The sequence below is a fragment of the Erpetoichthys calabaricus genome, chromosome 11 (assembly GCF_900747795.2).
Source record: "Erpetoichthys calabaricus chromosome 11, fErpCal1.3, whole genome shotgun sequence".
NCBI lineage: Eukaryota > Metazoa > Chordata > Cladistia > Polypteriformes > Polypteridae > Erpetoichthys > Erpetoichthys calabaricus.
Window position 1 is genome coordinate 15,356,528 of NC_041404.2, and position 23,057 is coordinate 15,379,584.

General features: G+C 33.9%; 1 protein-coding gene across 2 annotated transcripts in view; it reads left to right on the forward strand.

The window, feature by feature from the left end:
* The window catches only part of fbxl3l (F-box and leucine-rich repeat protein 3, like), a 41,548-nt gene extending 19,826 nt beyond the window's left edge, over positions 1-21,722 (forward strand). For both annotated transcript variants that reach the window (XM_028812736.2, XM_028812735.2), the window contains 4 exons: positions 3,308-3,686; positions 4,212-4,334; positions 9,720-9,891; positions 13,702-21,722. In XM_028812736.2, the coding sequence (XP_028668569.1) occupies positions 3,309-3,686; positions 4,212-4,334; positions 9,720-9,891; positions 13,702-14,345 (1,317 nt within the window). In that variant the 5' untranslated portion in view covers position 3,308 and the 3' untranslated portion in view covers positions 14,346-21,722. The remainder of the gene's footprint in view (positions 1-3,307; positions 3,687-4,211; positions 4,335-9,719; positions 9,892-13,701) is intronic.
* The last annotated feature ends 1,335 nt before the right edge of the window (positions 21,723-23,057 follow it).

Below are 23,057 nucleotides of genomic sequence, written 5' to 3' on the forward strand. Positions count from 1 at the left end.
TGCTTGTAATTCCTAGTGTCCTAAGTACACATCCAAGCCATGCTGTCTCAGGGAGCATACCTGCTGTTAGAAGGAGATGACCTACAGCGATCCCTAAACAAAGACGGTGCACGTCAACGAATGTAACCAGCAGCATGCGCAGCTGCGTGATAAGCTCGGTCACAGGTAAGCAGCTCAGTAGGCAGCTGTCTGTTTAGATGAGGAGAGAGAGAACCTGCTGCTTTTAAATTCTAGCATTTTAAGTATGCCTATCAGCCATGCTTTTTCAGATAGTACAGCTGCTGGGAGAGGGGAGCAACACTCTTAGCAATCCCTCATTTAAAAAAGCATATATTTACTGACAGCTAAATTGACAGTTGTTGCTTTTCATGCCATCATTGTCTTTTCCAGCTCAAAGAGGTACTGTATCATCAAGAACTATAGCCTATTTGAACGAAAGACCAACATATACTGTACGTAATTGTTGTTCTTTATAGTTTCAAAATCACAAAACAATTTAAAGTACTGTTACTGCTTCACTGTTATTTTATTAATAAAGTTTGAAAGTTCTTTCTGACCTTCTTGTGTGTCTAATATAGTCCCAAACTCTCTATAGTGGTTTTTTTATGAAATTTAAATAAAATGTTTTTTTAAAAAAAAAAAAAAAAGAAGTAACAAACCACTTTTTTATTTTTTGTTTTTTGCAGATATTTCCAAAATATGTTACATAGAAAATTGAATTATGAATATTAACAGAAGCAAAACTCGTTCATAACCTAAGGGGCTACCTGTACTTATTTGTTACATGTTGCCAGTTCTGCCTTGGGTAAGCTGGTGCACTTGGCATCAGAACAAAACTTTATAGCTGAGAATCTTTAGCCACTGACCAACATACACTAAAGCTATGGGCTCGGCATGTAGAGAATGATATTATAGAATGCCATTACAAAACACTATGAACCCCAGAATGTATTTTGTCCAGGAGTGCTTCTAATTGCAGTTTTTGTTTTCCTCACCTTGGTTGCTAACTTGACGATTCTTCCATTAACTTGATTTAATTTTAGTATTTTTTTATCTTTTTAAATTATTTCAGTGAAAACAGTCAAGACAAAGGTTACGGATCTCTTTGACAACATTCATTTATAAACTTGCACTAATCATGGATATAACGTTACAGATAGATTTATCCATATTGCTTGGTGTGGGGTCTTTGAGAGGACAGGTCCTTTGAATCAAATACATCCATGGAATTTTTCCTTAAATTTATCCTCATTATTATCTACAGTGGTAATCAGTAAGCCTACAATAATTTGGGCCTATCATTTTTGACCTAGGTTTTTGAATTGACTATGTACGGGCTGTGGTAGTCCTACACAGTATGTGGTCATTAATAAAAATAAACGTAGTGCTGAACAGGAACTGAGCTACTTCTGAGTAACTGATGTAACTATGTAGCTGTCAGTTAATAGTGTGCAATCAGTGGCTTTTTTGGATTGATGGTAGGATTAGGATAAAAGGTCTTGTTACCCAATCAAATAAATGAATCAGTTTGTCAGTGATCAACGATACTAGAAAATGCATCACTAGGTGGCAATATTAACAGGTGGCTTGTGTGAAATACAGTTTTAAAATGAAGTTGCATTTTAAAATAACAGTATTGAAGTACACGGAGCCTTGTGCAAGGTGGGCATATTCAGGCAAAACATGTAAATAAGCAGGATATCTTATTTTTGACTTTGGTGGCTGAGGTGGTAGTTGTTGTGTGTTGCCCAGATTAGGTGTATCCTGCAGCAAATATGTTGCCTGTTTAAGACCATTTCTGACATACACATGCATTGTGCTGGCGTACTGGATTGGTTCCCTTTTGTGTCGATTTTGTTTTTGACCTTTGTTTACTCCAGTTTCCTGTAAAAATTGTTAGTGACTGTAAATTGGTCTGAAGTAAATGAGATTAGTCAAGTGTGTGTAGTGTAGCTGTTTTCCACCTCATAAAAAATAGATGAATACAGTCCATGTTAATTATAATGTACATGGAACTCAGATTTCTTTCAAGAGTTTCTTCTTTAAAACCGCAGAGGCACACCGAGGCAGAAATCAAATCTGTAAATGACACTCATCTGTGTCAAATAATGCTTTAATAAAAGTCAAATCAGTTTGCATTTATGATTTTTGGTTTGTTTGCTACAGAAATATCAGAACATACTAATTTGCATGAAAAATTATCAAAAATCAACACATTTAAAACAAAAATGGAGGATAAATTAACTTTCACAGTTATACCTGCCGTTACTTTAGGAAATTTAAATGAGGGTTGATTGAAGTTTTTATTTTGCATATGTACTTTCCTTCTTCACAAATTGAGTTGCTGCTGACCCCCATTTTGCACCTCTCACCCATTAATGCTGTCCTCATTTTATGCATACCACATCTTTCTGCTGCTGGCATTTCAGAGACCCTTCGCAAAAACCAAGCCACAGGTGGAACTAATTTCCAAAGTATTAAGAAATTGCATTTGAAGAGATCAAGCCCAAGCAAGAGCAACCCCGGTCATCTCCTTTTGGAAGCACTGTGGCCTTTTGTATAGTGGCATATATACGCATATGTAGTGTAAGATTTTAGTAGTTACGCTTTTTGTTGTATGCTTAACCTGCTAACATGGGTTTAAAGTCTTCAGTATAAGTGTACAATGTAAGAATGAATGTAAAGGTAAAAAGTATAGTAGGTAAAAGTTAACAAGTTTACTTTTTACTATATTTCAACTTTAACATACTTTTTTGGCATACATTACATGTAGGTGTATACTAGTGCCAAAAATTGTCAACCTTAAGTGTCTGTTTTTAAATTGGTTTGTATGTGACTGACAATTTAGTAACACTATTAATGGTCTGCTTTATGCTTTTAACATTAATTTTTATTTGTAAATTATGGCTTTCAATTTTTGATTTTCCTTGGCAATGATACAAGTTTTATAATGCCAGCAGTGAATTGGTTATTTTTGGAATTAAATTAACACTGTTTTGGTGTAACAAATTCCACCTCTTTGCTATTCTTAATGATGAACAAGCTGGTGTAGAAAGTTTTTGTGTTTTGCAACGCTTATTTAAAAATGATCAACCGGACCCTTTTCACCCTTAGCCTTACAGGCTTAGTAACTTGTTTGAGTTGACTGTTGCTTTCCATACAATACTTTTTGCGACAGAGCTTCAATCAAAATATTTCTGATCTTCTTTTCTGTCTAATCTAACCCCACACTCTTTAGTGTTTTATGAAATTTAAATAGAATGGTTTGTTATAAAAATACTTACTCCAGGTTTGTTTTTCATTACAGAATGAAACGGAACAGACTATTTATTAAGCCCCAGATGCAAGAACTTGCTTCCTCAGAGAGAGGAAACAAAAAATTGAAGTCGGTGTCTCCATCTTTTTGCCAGAGTGTTGTCCACAAGCAGGACATGAATGAAGACTGGGGCAGTCTGCCTCACCATGTAGTTCTACAGATCTTCCAGTATCTGTCTCTGGTAGATCGTGCACGTGCATCCTCTGTATGTAGAAGATGGAATGAAGTCTTTCATATTCCAGACCTCTGGAGAAAATTTGAATTTGAGCTCAATCAGCCTGCCACTTCTTATCTCAAATGCACCCATCCTGACCTCATCCAGCAGATTATAAAGAAACATGCTCAGCATCTGCAGTATGTAAGCTTCAAGGTAAGAAGACCTAGAACTCTACAGAGATAACAAGGTGAAATACACAATAGTATTAATGATGAAGTAATCACATTGCTAATATGTTGCTAGTCATGCTTCAAAAAAACATTGAAGGACATATATCAACATAAATGTAAATGTTTAATTGTTTCAGATTTCTAACAAAATAGTAATTTTGTTAGGCCTGCTTTGAAAATAATCCAATTAACCACTAGTAAGACAAATAGAATGTGCACCTAACCTAATGGGTTTCTACTGTATTATTGTGGTCAGTGTTATTATTATATGCTAACTTTTGAAATGTCCCACAATCTGCTGATGATTAGTTTCTTTGTAAAAATTAAATTTGATATTCTTGGAGAGCATTGTTGATAAATGTTAAAATATGTTTACTAGCTAAAATTAACCTTGAGAATTATTATCTTGCCTCTTTCTGTGTCTTGGTTGGATCAAATGTTTTTCAATCTGCAAATATTTTAAAAACATTTTAAGGTGCTTGATATCAATTTTCCCCTTTAAAAATAGGTGGATAGCTGTACAGAATCTGCAGAGGCAGCCTGTGATATTCTGTCGCAGCTAGTGAACTGTACCATTAAAACTCTGGGCCTGATTTCCACGGCACGCCCCAGTTTCATGAACGTACAACAGGTGAAACTTTTTTCTTTCTAATACATGCACTTACGTATGTTACATTAGATCAGAGTAGAAAGAAGAAGATGTGAATATGTTTGCTGAAAGCTGTAATACTGTGTAAATACAAAAGCAACAAGTTTAAATATGTTTCCTCATATAACACAAGCATGATGCTTGTTAGCTCAAACTGCAGTACCTACTAAACTGGCTGTGTTAGCCAGGTGAAAATCAAAGGTAGGTGGTTACAAAAGAAATCACATACAGGATTGTGTCCGATGATGTAGCAAAACATGTTCCTAGTTGTCATAGAGGTCAACAAAGGCTTTTGGCAACTAGTAAGTTTTCTTGAGCAAGGCTACCATAGTTCAACTAGATGCACCAGCATTATAGAATAAAACACTTTGGCAAAAAGTTGTAAAATTTAAAAATTTACCTAGTCCAAGCCAGTAGGCATACACTTACAACTGACTTTTGGATTGTGCTAATAATTTAGAATTCTGTAATAGTATTGATGACTGACAAATTTGTCCTACAGACAAAAAATTTTACAGGTAGAACTACAGCTGATAGCTTTGTCAAGAAACTAACTTCTGCTGAGTCAGGGATGAGATGGCAAGGTGCTTGTGTGTGTTCATTATAATACACAAAACATTGTGAAGCCTAATTCATTCATCTCCAGGAACTGGTGCTGCAACGTCTTTTGTACGTACACTACAACTTCCAGTCGGCAGTGAATTTTAGTATATGTCTTTTTAGTCTGGACACATCGATTTTGCTAATATTCCTAAACTAAATTCATAGAATGTTTTTCAGTAATGTGAAAACACTGTTTGTGAGACATTTTCACTTAATGTTAGAACAAATTAATTCACATACAGGGTATAATTAGAAGCTAACTAGAAGTTATTTATTGCTCATTGGGGATTAATTATTTATTATGAAAGTGATAAAAATTTGCAATGTAGTACTAAATCTGTTACAAAACTGTGGGTCATTGTTTTGATTCATTCACTATAATGTGATACTCAGTAATATATGATTGATAAAGTATGTTTTACAATATTTTTAAACTTAAGTATTCAGAATTATTACTAAAAGTACATAAAAATCAGATTATATAAACATCTGATTGTATCATTCATTGTCTTAATTGAAAACATTGCAACACTCCCAGTTCAGACTTTAGGTAAAGCAAGAGGTATATGAAAAGTTTCCTCTGAAATTAACACTAGAATTACCAGAGCCTACGAAAAAACTCGTAGATCCGGCCCACCTTAAATTGCTTCTTAAATCCGTTCACACCTCTTCGCCAGCGTCTTTTGTCCTCTAAATGTGCTGATAAAGACAAGCTGCCAGCAGCCTGCTATTTCATCCCCCCAACGACTTAGAACGTGCACAAACTTCTCCCAGCTCATGCCTTGATTGATTATCTGGGAGTGAAGTGGAGTTTTAGAGTGGAAATAAAGGATCGTTATTTGGAACACACGCATTTCATGTGTGTTCCGTTTCTACAGTAATCTGTGTAAACACATTGTTAAAACAAACTTTTTTATTTTTTAGTAATAAATGTTACAAAATGTAGGCATAAACTATAGAATGTGTAAAGCCTGAGCTCCAAAGATCAAATAAACACTTTCACAAAAGGTTCAAGGATGATACAACAGTTTCTGTGGCATAGCGCGCTAAGATTTGCTTCTCAAAGCGCAGCAGCTTTGCTGTGCCTCACAGACCTGAGTTCGATTCCCCGCTGGGGATAAAGTGCTACTTTTTTTTTTTTTTTCTTTTTAACCTCAAACGGACATAAAATTTATAAATTGGTATGCACTGTCAGTTAATGAGATCGTTATATTTTCATGTGGGATGCTCCTTTTAAAATATTTTTTTAACAATTTAGACTGCAATTAACATGAACAACTGTCCTTAAAACTGTTATTTTTAAGATCCATAACACACAGACAGACAGAGCACTGCGTAATAGAGAGACAAACAGGCAGAAAAGTCACTAGATATTTAATAAACAGGGAAGGCACATGTACTGAAAGAAAAAAAAGATCAACATGTGCGTTGTTCTTGCTGCACTGTATAAGCTCACGTGCTCTAACATCACCCCTCCCCCGATCTGACTCTCTAAGTAACTGCACAAGTACAGACGCAAACCAAGTGTAGGTGGGTACTGTATAATATTAACAAAAAGAGCAGCTTACTACTGAAAACGGCAAACATAGGAGTGAGTGGGGATCGAACCGGGGACTCTTGATTACACTTGGTTTGTGTCTGTACTTGTGCTGTTTCTTAGAGAGTTAGATTGGGGGGAGGGGTGATGTTAGAGCGCGTGAGCTTATTCAGTGCAGCAGGAACAACACACATGTTGATCCTTTTTTTCTTTCAGTACATGTGCCTTCCCTGTTTGTTTATACAGTAATCCCTCACTACTTCGCGGTTCACTTTTCGTGGGTTCACGACTTTGCGGATTTTATATGTAAACATATCTAAATATATAACGCGGATTTTTCGCTGCTTCGCGGGTTTTTGCGGACAATGGGTCTTTTTACTTCTGGTATTTGCTTCCTCAGTTGGTTTGCCCAGTTGATTTCATACAAGAGATGCTATTGGCGGATGACTGAGAAGCTACCAAATCAGAGCATGCAGTTAAGTTCCTGTGTGCTGCTGATTGGCTCAGCGACGGAGTGCTGCATTAACCAGGAAGTCTCATCTCACTCATTCAGCATTAACGTGCTCTTGCTACTGCATTCAGGGGATTATCACCTTCATTGTCATCATTTTTACTGCGCAGCATATTCATCACCATCATCACATCATGTATAGCAATGTGTACTTCGCTATACAGTAAGTGTAAACTTATCTACCGATTTCATATTGTTTAGCAGTTGTCCCTGTTAACAGAGTAAAGGGTGGGTTGTAAACAATACAGGGAGGGTTTAAAAACGTCCAAATACACGTTAAATAATTAAATAAATATGGTGTCCCTACTTCGCGGAAATTCAGTTATCGCGGTCGGCCTTGGAACCTATCTCCCGCGATAAGTGAGGGATTACTGTATATCTAGTGACTTTTCTGCCTGTCTGTCTCTCTATTACGCAGTGCTCTGTCTGTCTGCATGTTATGGATCTTAAAAATAACAGTTATAAGGACAGTTGTTCATGTTAATTGCAGTCTCAATTGTTAAAAAAATATTTTAAAAGGAGCATCCCACATGAAAATATAACGATCTCATTAACTGACAGTGCATACCAATTTATAAATTTTATGTCCGTTTGAGGTTAAAAAGAAAAAAAAAAAAAAAAAAGTACCACTTTATCCCCAGCGGGGAATCAAAACTCAGGTCTGTGAGGCACAGCAAAGCTGCTGCGCTTTGAGAAGCAAATCTTAGCGCGCTATGCCACGGAAACTGTTGTATCATCCTTGAACCTTTTGTGAAAGTGTTTATTTGATCTTTGGAACACAGGCTTTACACATTCTATAGTTTATGCCTACATTTTGTAACATTTATTACTAAAAAATGAAAAAGTTTCTGTTTTAACAATGTGTTTACACAGATTACTGTAGAAATGGAACACGCATGAAATGCGTGTGTTCCAAATAACGATCTATTATTTCCACTCTAAAACTCCACTTCACTCCCAGATAATCAATCAAGGCATGAGCTGGGAGAAGTTCGTGCACGTTCTCAGTCGGTGGGGAGATGGAATAGCCGGCTGCTGGCAGCTTGTCTTTATCAGCACATTTAAAGGACAAAAGACGCTGGCGAAGAGGTGTGAACGGATTTAAGAAGCGATTTAAGGTGGGCCGGATCTACAAGTTCTCTCATAGGCTCTGGTAATTCTAGTGTTAAGCAAATACTGTTTTATTTTCAGTTATTTGGCCCAGAACCTCCAAGATGAAGCCATTCCTCAATGTGCAGCTTTAATTAGAATAACTTTAACTTAATCAGGTCAACAATACTATAACTTGGCTGTATTTTAATCAGTTGTTTTACATTTCAAATGTTATAACCAACACGATAAACAATTCAAACCTTGAATATCAGCAGTTTTTTTTTTTTTTTTTTTCTTTTTTTTTGATTTTTGCCTTGCTTCAGTTTCACAGTGTTTTGCCGTAAAGAATATTTAGCTTTGGGTCCGATTTTACATGTTACTGATTAGAAATGCATCTGATGGAATTTGTGTGCATTCAGCCAAAAGAGCTTCTGTAATTTCAGTTGTGGTTGTTTAGTTATGAGCCAGGTCTTCTCATCCATTCTCCTATTCATCCCAAAGGATCCAAAGTTACTTCACCCCAGATTTGTCAAACTATGTCTTTATGAACCTGGATTTGTTCACAGGGACAGAGCCATGCTAGAATAGAAAATTGCTTTCCCCAAACTTCTGTCAGAAAGTTTGGAGTGCGCAGTTGTCTAAAATGTCTTTGTATGCTGTGATATTAACGGTACTGTTCAGTGGAACCATGGGGCCTAGCCTATATCCCAAAAAATGGCCCCAGCCCATTTCTCTTCTCCACCAGACTTTACAGTAGGCACTATGTGCTAACCTAGCCTGCTTCAAACACAGATTGGTCCTTCAGACTGCCAGATAGTGAAGTGTGATTCATCACTCCAGAGAGCACATTGCCACTGCTCAATAGTCCACTCCAGTCAACGCTTGGCATTGCACATAGTAATCTTAGGCTTTTATGTAGCTGCTCGGCCATAGAAACCCATTCCATAAAGTTCCTGGCATATTTTTCTTGTGCTTATGCTACTTCCAGAGGCAGGTTGGAACTCTATTGTGAGTGATGCAAAAGAGGACAGGTTATTTTTACACATTAGGTGCTTCAGTATTCCGCAGCTCCACTATACGACTTTGCATTGTCTACCACTTTGTGGCTAAGCTGTTGTTGCTCCTCAGCACTTATAGTTGACTGGAGTAGATCTAGCAGAGCAGAAATTTCACATACACTCGTGGCAAAGAGGGCGTCCTAATGACAGTGGTATGTTTAAAATCATTAAGCTCTCCAGTATATCCCATTCTACTGTCATTATTTGTCAATGGAGATTGCATGGTTATATGTTTGATTTTATAAACCTGTTAACAATGGATGCGGCTAAACACCTTAACTGAATAATTTGGCATCCACTTAGTATATTACAAAAGTTATTATTATCTGATGCCATCTTAGCTAGAAAGCTGGATCACATAGTCTTGGTTCATGATTTCATCTGTGGTGGTCGAATATGATTTTATTTTTTTGCAGCAGGTACCTTTATTGTGTCAGAGCTTTAAATCCAGGTCTAAAGGAAAGACAAACAAAATACATTTAAAAGTAAAAGAGTTTGCAATTTTTTAAACATAGGATTCATGTTACTGAATTTTGTTTATTTCCCTCTCTGTTTTATATCTCCAGTCACATTTTGTATCTGCTCTCACTGTGGTGTTTGTCAACTCAAAGTCACTCTCTTCAATTAAGATTGATGACACACCAGTTGATGATCCTTCCCTGAAAGTGCTTGTTGCAAATAATAGTGACACACTTAAACTTTTAAAGATGAGCAGTTGTCCCCATGTATCCCCAGCAGGTAAGTAGATGCTGGTTTTGATTTTTAAACTAACTACTTTTATGTTGAAAACTCGCATATTAAATCAATCAATCAAATACTTGCTTTATATCCTGCACTTAGTGGTGTTATATACTACGTATTTTCTAACTTTGATGTGGTGATAAATAATTCTTGAGTTTTTTTGTGTTGTTTACGAAAGTCAAATCTATTGTCTTGTATCACAGTAATATATTTTATTGATATAGCATATCAATTTACAATGATGAAGAATCACTGGTTGGTTGTTAGATACAAATGGACAAATACTTGTGTTAAATATGCTCACACCTTTTTTACCCTATGTTATTGCTATTTCATACAGAGTCAAACTCATTCAAATGAATAGCAAGTGGATATATATTTCTAAAAATTTATGGTGACACCTTTTATGGTTACTATATAAGCCATTTTTAATCTTGTACACTGAATGCACTATTAATATAAGTTTCTAAGAGTGTCAAAGCTGTACTCATAAGAGAAATTATTTCTTTTTCAGGGTGCAGTTGGTTTTAATAAGATTTTAAAAATTGGTATTCATGGATTCAAATTCTGTGTTTTGATCCACATTATTCTTACAGTAAATGCAATAGTATACAGGTAGCAAGCTACCACTAGATCCTTCAGAGGATTTTTTTGTTTGTTTCATATAGTTGGTTATATTACTCAAAGTGTTACAAAGACCTATGTATACATACTGAAATGCATTGAATGAAGTACAAGAACACCAGAAATATATTAACTTTAACTGCATTCATTCTTCCCAGCTGTGGGAGTTATATTTTAAACCATATAATATTATTTTAACAATTCTTTATAGTGGGTTAGACATGCCAAATGAAAACTGTTATTGTGTTATTTGTATTACCATTGCTATTGCTTCTTCATTGTAACTTGAATTATTCCTTTACAGTAAATTGTTGCATATTCACATCAAAGTTTTGTTAGTGCTTAATGTAGCTACTCGGTTGTTACATTGTTGTTTTTCATGAGCAATGCATTGAAGTATTACTGTATTCGTTTAATACTACTTTGTCTTTTTTCCTCACTTGTTTTTTTACTCTTCAAGTAGCAATGGGTTGACATACCATCTACTTTAAATTACATCATTTAACATTACAAGTTACTTAATTTAGTCATTCATATGTGCGTGCTTTTGCTTCTTTTTGCATTGTACTTAGATGGGTTAGACAAAAATATTGACAGCTTTCAACACTTGTATGTTATTTTTTCAAGCCTTAAAACTGACAATTCTGATCTATTTGTTATCCTGTATTAAAATTTTTGCAGCACTTTACATTTTAGTTGTATTTATTTCTGTATGATGCAGTTTTCAGTATTTTCTACTATAAATAAGTCAATGCATGAAGCACAAAAATGCAAAATATTTGAAATGGTAACAAATTATGCATTTTATTATATATTATTCTTGATATAAACATGAAAAAAAACTGCGTTTCCCGGGTATGTGGAATTTAAAGGGTGGCCAGGAGGCTCTGGTCCTCTCAGCAAATGTACTATGTTACTAAAATAAATATCCAGTAAATAGTTGTTTTTTCTGTTATTGTTTTAAGACCACAATGTAATTATGTTAATAATCAAAAGTACAATTTAATGTACCCTACCTAAGCAACACTTTCTTGTATATCACCTATCCTTAAAATAGAGAAATATTCTGTACTACATAAATTACAGATTAGTTTTCTGTTTAAGGTTTAATTTAAGAGATGTCAATTCAGCTTGTATATTTTGCATTCAGTATTTAACTCTTCTATGTGTCCAATCACAGCTCCTATTGGCAAAAAAGGTCATCAAGCAGTCAGATTGAGCGACTGAAATGACACAAAATTGCACTCTTATCTGCGTGTCCAAGTGTCCACGCCTTATTCTTGTACTGTATGTGTTGCATGTACAAACGGCTATGTGGTGTACTGAGCAAACCTCAGTGACATGTCACGCACACCTCATGACAAAATAATTAATAAACAAAAATGTCTTGGATGAAGTAAATAAAAAAAAAAACAAAAAAAAAACGTTTTTAAATGCTCTTAACTAGAGCAGGAACTGGGAAAAAGGTGTAAAACCTTTACTTTCTTTGAACCTTTCATCAAGTAGAATTCAAAACTTAAAGGCCAGTAAGGAATTAATCTTTTTAATATTAGGAATAAATAATGTTTGTATGTTGGCTTTTCATATACAGTATCACCCAAATTATTCGTGGTAATGGGGCGTTAAGCTACCTCAGATAACTATAAACAATAAAACAGATGGCCATGGTTATTTCAGATTAAAAATTATGGAAATAAAATATTTTGCCAATTTATATAATGCAGTATCACTTTTAAGTCCCTTTTCATACTTCAGTGAGTTTAATTTTATATAAAAAAAATACACATTCATTTATTTTTGTGGTACACCATTTATTATACCGCTAATAGTACAACAGTTTTAAGAATAAAAATATATTGTCAAAATTACATTTTAATAAGAATGGGTTGTTTCACATTAAAGTTAAACATAAAATGAGAAAAGGTAACAAAGTTAAACAAGGTTAAAAGTATAGTATTTACACGTCCAGTACAGTATTCACTGCAAAGGATTTATGAATTTATGTGGAAAAGTAGTGAATTACACTAAACAGGTTCTTCTCAGGTGTAATGTTCAACCTCCGTTAATCTGGGTGCAGATAATGAGGGTTTTACTGTATTTTAAAAATGCAAATCTTAAAATACAGTATTGTGCCTGAAGAAATAAATATTGTTTAATTAAGAAATGTTGCTATGGAAAAATATTTGAAAGTGATTTTCTTGAGCTGCGGTTCCCTCTAGTGGCTTATATATGCCATTGGGTTTATTTTGTAGGTGTTAAACCCAAACGTACACTTTTTAACCAGAAGAAATATAATGTGAGTAAACTACTGAAATTGATTACTCATTAGTGTTTGAAAATATTTTTACCAATAGTGGTCCAACTTCCCTGAAAACCAGCAAGGAAGATTAGCATAGCAAGGTATGCACATAATCAGGTTTCTGTTTCCTTTATATTCAAAACTGTCAATAGATTACCATGCGTCAGATTTGCCATGCAGGGAAAATAACTAGTAAGGTCTGAAATTTGTCATGGTTTGTTAGTCTTGAGGCTACAAAGTTCCTGGTTGGATTAGTAATTTTGGCAGTATTTATAGTTACATGGGCTTCTTACAACATTGTTATTGTAATTACTTTCAGAGAAGTCTAATCAAAACCCTTATGCTCTTATTAGAATGGGTCCATTTTGCAATCCTCTGTAGAGGTGCAGAGCAGTTGTGTGTAAGTGGCGCAAGCATGGCGGGCAGTGGTGGAGACACACTAGTGATACTGTATAATGAACATGCATGCAGCTTATCGTGGTCTCTGATGTTTGGAATCAGTCTAAATTTTGACATATTCAACAAAGGTGAAAAAATGTGATTTGTTTTAAGGATTTCATAAGCTAAATTCAGTCTTAAGGAGTTTCATTACAATAAATCTATAACGTTGTTAATATGCAATACCTCATGCAGTGATGGTATTTTTTATGGTCATTTAATGAAACATTTTTCTGTTATTACACAAATTCTCTTAGATGTTTTTAACTCTTAATTCTATGTGTGGATACTTTTGACCTTTGATGTACCTTTTCCCTGCTACTCAATGACCGTTCACTTCATTTTGACTATTTCGATTTTTAGAAATATGTTTCTAATGCTTTTTGGATGTTAATTCAGTGATGCTTCTCCTTTTAATTGTGTATTTTTTTTGTGTATTTCCACAGGAATTCTCTGTGTGGCTGATCAGTGTCATGGGTTGCGGGAACTGGCTCTGAATTACCACCTTCTGAGTGATGAGCTCCTCTTAGCCCTGTCCAGTGAGAAGCATGTTCACTTGGAGCATTTGAGAATTGATGTTGTAAGTGAGAATCCAGGCCAGACACAATTTCACATCATCAAGAAGAGCAGCTGGGATGCCCTAGTTCACCATTCTCCAAAAGTCAACATTGTTATGTATTTTTTCTTGTATGAGGAGGAATTTGACCCATTCTTTCGTGAAGAAACACCTGTAACCCACCTTTACTTTGGACGGGCTGTTAGCAAAGAGATGCTTGGTCGTATTGGACTCAACTGTCCAAGGCTGATTGAACTAGTAGTATGTGCCAATGGCCTTCAGCCTTTGGATGAAGAGCTTATCCGAATTGCAGATAGGTGTAAGAATTTAACAGCCATTGGCCTGGGTGAATGTGAGGTTACCTGCAGTGCTTTTGTAGAGTTTGTGAAGATGTGTGGTGGAAGGCTAACTCAGCTTTCTATAATGGAAGAGGTGCTGATTCCAGATAACAAGTACAATGTTGAGCAAATTCATTATGAGGTCTCTAAACACCTTGGACGGATGTGGTTCCCTGACATGATGCCCACATGGTAAATGTGTTGTTTATACGTTAGACACATTTGAAGCTTATAACTTTAGCAACGAGGAAAAATGAGAAAAAGAACGCTTTCAGTGTTTAGGTTTCTTTATCATAAAGAGAAAGACATGCTTGCTTCCACATTCTTTTTCCATGTAAATGCAATAGGATTTAAGAGCTACAGAAATATTTGAAAGCTTGGGTGAAGCAAACAGCAAATATTAAGGGATAAAGATCAGCTCTATCTGAAGAATCAGACTTTTGAAGAATGTCTTTTTGCAAGGTAACAAATCTACACTTGTGCAAAAAAAAAAAAGACTTCTTGTAAAGGTTTTGATAGCGTTCCCTTGCTTTGCCTGTTGAAGTACTTTTGTCCAGTAAAGGTTACGTTGGGCTTTTCTGTTTGTTCGGTATTGGGTAAACATTTACCTAAAATTGATATTTGACATTGTCATTGTATACTAATTTCAATACATTTAAGTATAAGCAAAAAAATGTTGTAGTTCATTTTAACCAATTAGATGTGGTAAATTCAGACTTTTTTGTTGTCTTCTGAAAGTCTGAAATGTGATTCCTTTTTAAGGAACACCTTAAAGGCCAAAAGATGTATTTATTGTGACAGAGGCACAGCAGTAGCATAAATCTCTCTTAAAACTGAAATAATGCAAATGAGTGGTGTAAAAGATTTTATTTTATTCATATACTGTATAATTCTCACACACACACACACACACCATATAATAATAAACCATGTAAATTATTTTTAGAACAGCAATTGGTTTGCAAGTTTTTGGTCATGTTCTTAATTATATTAAGGCAGTAGACAGTGTTGATGCATTCTTAACTTCTGGTTTGACATGGAGCTCAAAATATTAAGCAAAATGGAGCAATTTTTGAAGGTTAATCTCCTTTGTTCTCAAGCCTAAGTTGAATCGGTTTCATAAAGGTGATCAATACAATGAACCCATGGTAGAATTTATCTTCATATACAACTAGACAAAAACACTTGGGCAAGTATGGTAAGAATTTTTTTATAATCTTAGATTTCAAGCCATCCAGTAGAGCCATGTTTTTTTCTATATTTGATGATAATCCAGTTACTTACTCCAGCAGTGATTTTTAAATTGTATTTGCAGTATGTTTTTGTTCCAGAAAGTTGCGATAGGTTTAAGGAAAAACTGTAATTATTGAAATGAGTGTTAAATAAGTGTTTTCAGTCATGGAGCAAGTTTAATGCACAATTTTTTCATGTGGCAATTTTTGAAGCCAGTGACCATTTTTTGCACTTTAGAACCCATTTTCAAAGGTTTTGATTTCATGCAGAGTATTTAACCATTTTGATTAAAGTTTCAGAATGCTCAGATTATACAGTGGATTCAGAAATTATTCATACACCTTCACTTTATGTACACTTTGTGTTGTAGATTTCATTTTAAATTGATAAATTTTCAATATTTTCCCAACAGTCTATTCTAAGTAACCCATAATGATAAAGTCAAAATATGTTTTAGGAAAGGTCTGTAAATTTATTAAAAATCAATAACTGAAATCTCTCATTTATACGAGTATTCAGACCCTTAGCTGTGGCACTCCAAATTGTACTCCGTTGCATCCTGATTGCTTTAATAATCCTTGCTGTGTCTAGAACTTGACTGAGGTTCTGCTGTGACAAACTGAATTAACTGGAAATCATTTAGATTGCATGTCCGGAGAAAAAAACAAACTTTGAAGTCCAAGGAGCTCTCCATAGACCTTATTGATTGGGGTATAAAAAAATTTTTAAAATGTTGAATCTTCCAGAAGTACAGTGGCCTGAGTAAATCTGAAATGGAAAATTTGGAACCACCAGGATTCTTCCTAGAGTTGGTGGTCCAGCCAAACTTAGTAACCAGGGCAGTGGGGCCTTGATCAGAGGGGTGAAAAACAACCAAATGGTCACTCTGACAGAGCTTCAGAAGTCCTGTGTTGTGCTGGAAGAACCTTTTTGGAAAGGATTACCATCTCAGTAGCAGACTCTCCAGTGAGTTGCCTATGATAGCTGCAAAGCGTGTACAGAATTAAGGGTATGAATACTTATATGTATGAGTGATTTCAGCTTTTGATTTTTTAATAAATTTGCAAACCTTTCAGAAAACAGTAATTATGGATTATTGAGTGTAGATTGGAGGGCAAAAAAGTCAATGTCAAATGTATCCATTTTAAATTAAATATACAGCCGAATAAACTGTGCAGAAAATGAATGGATCTGAATACTGTCAGAATCCACTGTATGTAGACTAAATGGATTATTTTGTTAAAGCATTTGTTTAACATTTCAAAACTTTGTAATGCAAAGATGAAGATTTTGACATTAATATAAAGCCTACCATTTTTTAAATGACTAATGTGACATTTTCCTGTATATGTTGTTAATGTTCTTAAAATTGCTCAAAATTTGTCTGAAAAGCATTAAAACTGCATGGATGAAGGGAAGCAGAATGAAGAGAAGAACCATCATGGAAATTTGGTGCATTTTGTCTACCCTTAAGAAAAAAGTTAACAACATTAAAGTGTGCAGGAAAGATAATTGGAGAAAAATTGTCCTCCTGTAGCTTGCTAAAAGGGTGTGAAGCAAAAATTTCTCATGAAGACACTTTCTGGAAACTGAGTGGACCTGGAGATGGTGCTTGTCAGAACATCACAGCCAGCCATGATGTGTTTTGTTTAAAACTGAAAGTTGCACAGGTTCTCTTGTTGAACATTAGAGAAATCTCCAAATAGTGTGGTTGAAGTACTGTGTATGATGAAGAAGCAACATTGGAGATCGGAGATTAGTTCAAAACAGCAGATCACATACCTCAAATTCTAGGATTATTTAAAGAATACATATATCCATACTGCCACACATGGACTGATGGCAAGATTTTGTAAGTGGTGAAAGATTTTGTGATGCTGATAACATAAAAGACAATGCTGTAATAACACAAGTTTTCTGATGAAGAAGGTAATTTTTTTTTTTTTTTTTAAACAGCATATATTTCTAATATCCACACAGATTGTAACCTTTCCACATATAATGGAATTTAATAAAGGTTTTATAGTTTAATATTAAAAGAAAATCCAACTATTTCGAGGATACGAGTTATACTCTGGAAATCTTCATGGAACAATGGGCAAAATATTAATTACACTATTGATAGTAGTGTGTTGCATGATTTTTCTTAAGATTTTTTTTTAAAGAAATTTAACTCATTACAGAAAATAACTGTGTGGATAATGTAACTTTATGCCATAATTGCATGTGTAGAAATTCTTAATCATGGGGGTCTTATTATTTAAAAAGTCAACATTCTGTATGTTGTGAAAAAGTAACTGTTTCGTTACTTCTTCTGTCATCTCAGTTAATGCAACTGAAATTACAGTGTAACACACCATTTTATAAATGATTTTTGATCATAAAGAACTTGATAAAATGCCATACCCAGAACAAAAGAAATTTGTGAGATCCTTTGGGGAAAGAAAATTCTCTTATCTGTTTGAGAAGAATTACTTACTAGTCTTTAAACAATATGAACTCCATTATTTCACAGTAAGAAAGGAAATATGTAAGGGGAAAAAAATTCTGACTTGTTTTTAGTTTACCCGGAAGTGGTCATTGTACCAAGTTACTGTATGTCAACAGCATGATATATAAGCCTACTAGGCAGTAAATGGCCTGCTTTGCTATGGTAAGAAATAGTTTATCGGTCATCATTTAGTGGACAATATTTATAATAGTGCCTTTCTTGTTGGGTAATGATTTTGAACTATTTTATTCCTAAGGGATTTGAGAGACCAATCGACTTATTACAAGAAACATTTGTGTTAAGTGATTGCTGCTAAAGGGTGTGCCTTAGGTTAAGGGTACATTTTTCCCTCATAAACATATTGAATGTTGGCCTGTTATACAGTATTTATAAATAATAAAAGAAAAATCTGGATTAAATCAATATCATTTATTTGCCCCATTCCTGATGATTTGTATGTGTACAAATTTGGTTCCAAATAGTATCTTTTTCAACAATACATGTCTGGATATATTTTATATCTTTCAATAATGAGGTTGCTTCATTTGCTGAGTAAAAGTATGCTGCTTTATTTCTGCATGCTTTTTATCCAGTTAACAATTAACAAATATTGGAGTAATTGACATATCTTACATAGAGAACCTAATCTAAAGATACAGTATTTGCATTTTTATGTGATCATGATCAAGTATGTTCTCCATAAATAAACTATAAGGAAGGAAGTAATCATTTGCAAATAACACATCGTGATTAAGTAGATGTTTCATTAAAAAAGTAAGAAATGTAAGCAAACATAAGGATTTTAACAATTGATTAAAAAAGAGACTGAGATTATAAATTCTTTCATGCTTCTGAGAGCTACTATCCTGCAGAATAGGTGAGCACAACCTTGTTTCAATAGTGCTATTGAAGGCTGCAGGTTTCCATGAAAACTTACTTTCTCAGAGGTTAGTTTGTGTTATTAATAAGAGTATGGCATTTAATAAGGAGGCCATGTCAAAAATTGCCATTGTTCCAAACAAGATTAGTACATCTCAATCCTCTATTTTTTTTTTCTCTTCTTTGTTCTCCTTTCCAATAAAACTGCTCCATCATGTTGTAAACTCACAGATGCAAATTGCAGCAAGCCAGCTGCTTCTTTTTTGCCCACTTTTTATGCATTGTTACTAATAATCTGTTAGTTTAAGGGAAAGGAAAAATTAAGATGTCAAAATCATAGTTAAACAAGTGATCTAAAAAGCGACAATGGATGACTTCAGTAGAAGGTGTTACAATAGTAAGCATTATTTAAAAAAAAATATTAACTAATTGCCAACTTTGGCATAATCATATTTGTTTTTTTTGTTTTGTTTTTTATTTTTAATACGTCTTTGTTTGGCCTTTTTGTTTATCACCAGAGTTTTCATTTTTCTTATGAGTTTTCTTAAGTCAGTGTTATATTAAGCAACTTCTAGTTGTAAGATATGTCAAATTTGCTGACTGCAGTTTCTGGTCTTGGCACTGGACCATGTCATTTTACAGTACTGAAAATTGCCGCCAATGTCAAATTTAACAACTGAACAGCAACTTTGTAGTACACCTTTTTCTGACAGCCAGTAGCGTATCGCCCAATGGAGCCAGTGCTGTACAAAGGATTAACCAGTACGGCGAGATAGGATGCAATCTTGGCCCTTTTTTTCTTTTTCTGATCTATTTCAGCATTTAAAACATGAGACAAAAGAAAGACTAACATTTTTCTGTTCGTGAGATCCAAAACACCCTTGTTCCTTATTCCTCATTTATTGCTACATTTTTATTACACTTCCAGATGAGCATTCATTAGCTGTCATGAACACAGAGCCTGCCAGTATGGTTAAATATAAAACCACACCTGTTTGATTTTGTCTGGGTGAGTCATGGACTATTTGGAATGAGATTCTAGATATGTCCCACTAGACTGAAGTGTTATGATTATGCAAATGAAGGCTAACTGTAAATTACTGGAAAAGTCCTCTAATGTGACATGACCTTCAGTAAATTATTGGTTCTATCTGCTTTTGTTTTATATTAATACATCTGAGTTTCTCTCTTTGTCAGGGGTGCTGTTCATTTCTGTTGTTCATGGTCTGGTTCCCTTTTGTTGCTATTCATAACTTTTCTGTAAATGCATTCATTGATAAATCAGAGTTTCAAACAGTTAATGTCTTACATAATTACTGTTTTGTCTGCTCATTTGGGTCAAACAAACAGGTGATAGTAGTCACACTGTTGGAAGACATGTACATTACCTTGGGTGGTCTGCATTACTCTCAGTAGTAGACTATCTTTCTTCTTTGCCAGATTTTCAGACCCGATTATTAAGTGCCCACTCTTACCACCACTCTTGATCCCCAAGTCATAATGAGAAGATCAGTTTATATAATTACTTTGTATACACTACATTTTGTAAGATGTTGTGGCCCATTAGATGACAGTGAGTGAAAAATTAATAATTAGGCATAAAGCAGTTATTTGGCACTAAAACTCTAAATATCCTATAGGTGAAGAAAGAGTTTAAATGAAATGCACAATGAAAAGAGAAACAAGGGTTTCATTGTAATGTTATCAAAATAGCATCTATTCTAGCAGCCAAAATATGAATGCTACTAAGGATTTATTCCATTTCATAAAAAAATTACTTGTTACTAGATGATCAGAGACATAATTTGTCCATTAACTTTTCAGATTTAGTCATTCTCACTTAAATTAAATTTACTATTGATTCATTTGTATAATTAAGCTTCATTTAACAAATTGGTGTAAATTCATTGCTCATTTTCCTTAAACGTACTTTTTATGTGTGAATAATAGCACTTGTCTAAATTGTTGCTGTTAATTGTTTTACTTTAATATCTATAAAAATAATTTTTATTTTTTATAAAGAAGACTGATCAACTTGTAAGCTGTTGTGTGGTGTCTTACACTAATTCACTTTAGTTGTGAACGCTTTAACACACTACATCTTATAGAAGAAATACTATCCTCCATGTGTTTCAGAGTTGATAAAATTACATTTCTCTGTTTAAAGGGAAGAGGAAAATGTAATGCCAAAATGTCTAATATTTAGGTAATTCAGAAAACGGCACCAAATTCTTTTTTTGTGCAAGTTAAGATACTCTGTTATAAATTGTAACTTAAGATATTGGTGTATTATGCAAAATCTTGGAGAACCACTTCATTAAGCACTTTAAAAATGTTTCTGACATGTTCTAAGTCATGTTTTGTTTATAGTTTGAGTATTTTTTTGTTTTTTAATGGAACAATTCAGTTAAAGAGGACTGGAATGAAGGGTTTTGATGATTTTTTAAAATTTTATTTATATAAATGGATGAAAATGTGAGATTCCACAGATTCAGAATTTTCTTTTGGTTAAACTTAACTATAAAAATAGGAGGAGTAGTGCCAGGAGGCATGTATTCCCAATAATACCAAAGTCATGTTTTGTTATGTTCTTTGAGTGATATAATTTGTAGATCAAATATAATGATCATACACCATAAGACTTGCACCAGTTTGCCCTTATTCTGTACTTAAAGAATCAAACATATTTCCTATTAAATAAACAAAACTTTGATAGGATTAACAATGCAGTTCATCATTTTTCATGTTCTTTGTTTCCTCTGTACACATTTCTTTGCTAAGGTTTTAAGCCTGAGGTAATTAACATGAACTTTGACCCATTGGTGTTTGTAGTGGAAGGTGTGAATTTTGAGTCCATAATCTAATTGCACTAATGATTTTCAAAATATATAAAATGTTTTTGCATGAGGCTATTTATTTCCTCCTTCTAGAGAACTTCATAAACCTATGATAAAATTATTCTGTATACTACTGTTTTGAATTTATTTTTATGAACTTAAAACAAATGTACAATTGTAAAAAGTTATTAGGATGTTGATGTAAATAATATGGACACTTGTTGCATTGTAGAGTGAAAAGTATACTCCACCTGTTTTTCTAATAAATGTAAAGTAATATTTAACATCAAAGGAATACTTCATGAATAACAGCCTTTGAAACTTACAGTGCTGGTAAAAAGTGATTGCCGCCTTGAACGTTATCTCATTTTATGGTTTTACAACACTGAATTCCATTGGATTTAATTTCAATTTTTTTTAAATTGATCAACATAAAAAGTTAAAGTAAGAACAGATCTGTTTTGTATAAAAACAAAATGTGAAAACTTCCAAAGAGTGAATACTTTTTATGGTCACTGTAGAATGATTAATTGCATGTTTATGTTTAATCCTAGTTTTTCAATTAATTCAAGAGCCGAGGCAGTTTTATATGCATAGCTGCATAATGTAATTAACGGTGTCCTCAATGAAAGTGACCCATGAGCGACAACTTTTTACTTATTTTCTTATTGGCAGCATTTATTATACAATTTCCAAAGTAATAATGAAGATAATTACGCATTGCTTTTACTGACAAAAGATCATCTAAAGGCAGAGCAGTATTGTGAGTTGCATTATTCCATGCAATCGAACAGCTAATTTGAATAAGATTAGTGTTAACAAGGCAATGATTTATTTATTAGTTACTTCACATATTCTTATCAGCATGATAATTAAAAAGAGGAAATTAAGTAAATATTTACATCACACATGTCAATTTATATACACCACTTTGAGAAAATTAAGACTCTTCTGAACAAGAATGGTTCTGTTTTATAATGTAAACCATTTTCCTCTTTCAGAAGACTTGGGAAAAAAAGTTTTTTTTCATCCTGCTGCTGTAACATGATTTAAATTTATCTCACCCTCTTTACGTATGTATAATCCACCATAGCATTACTGCAAGGGAGAATGTCCATGTATGATCCATCTCATACGGTAGGGCATCAGCATTTTCAAAAGTAAATTTTACAGTTTGAAGTTATTCTGTAATCCTCAGGTTAAATTATTAAAACATATATTCAGTTGTGAGTTTGTTTGTTAAATAACACGATTGTTTTGAATGTGTGAACACCAGTCCATTACTCTTTCAATGAATGTTCTGATCTTATTGGTGGCATCTCATTCTTCATTACACAATTTTTCATGTAATGTTTCATTTTTTTCATGTTAGTAATTCTTTGAAAGTAATAAGATGATCAAAAAGTTTTTTTTTTCTCCTTGTATTTAAAAATAACACTGGAAATTTTCATTAATAATAATTTGTTTC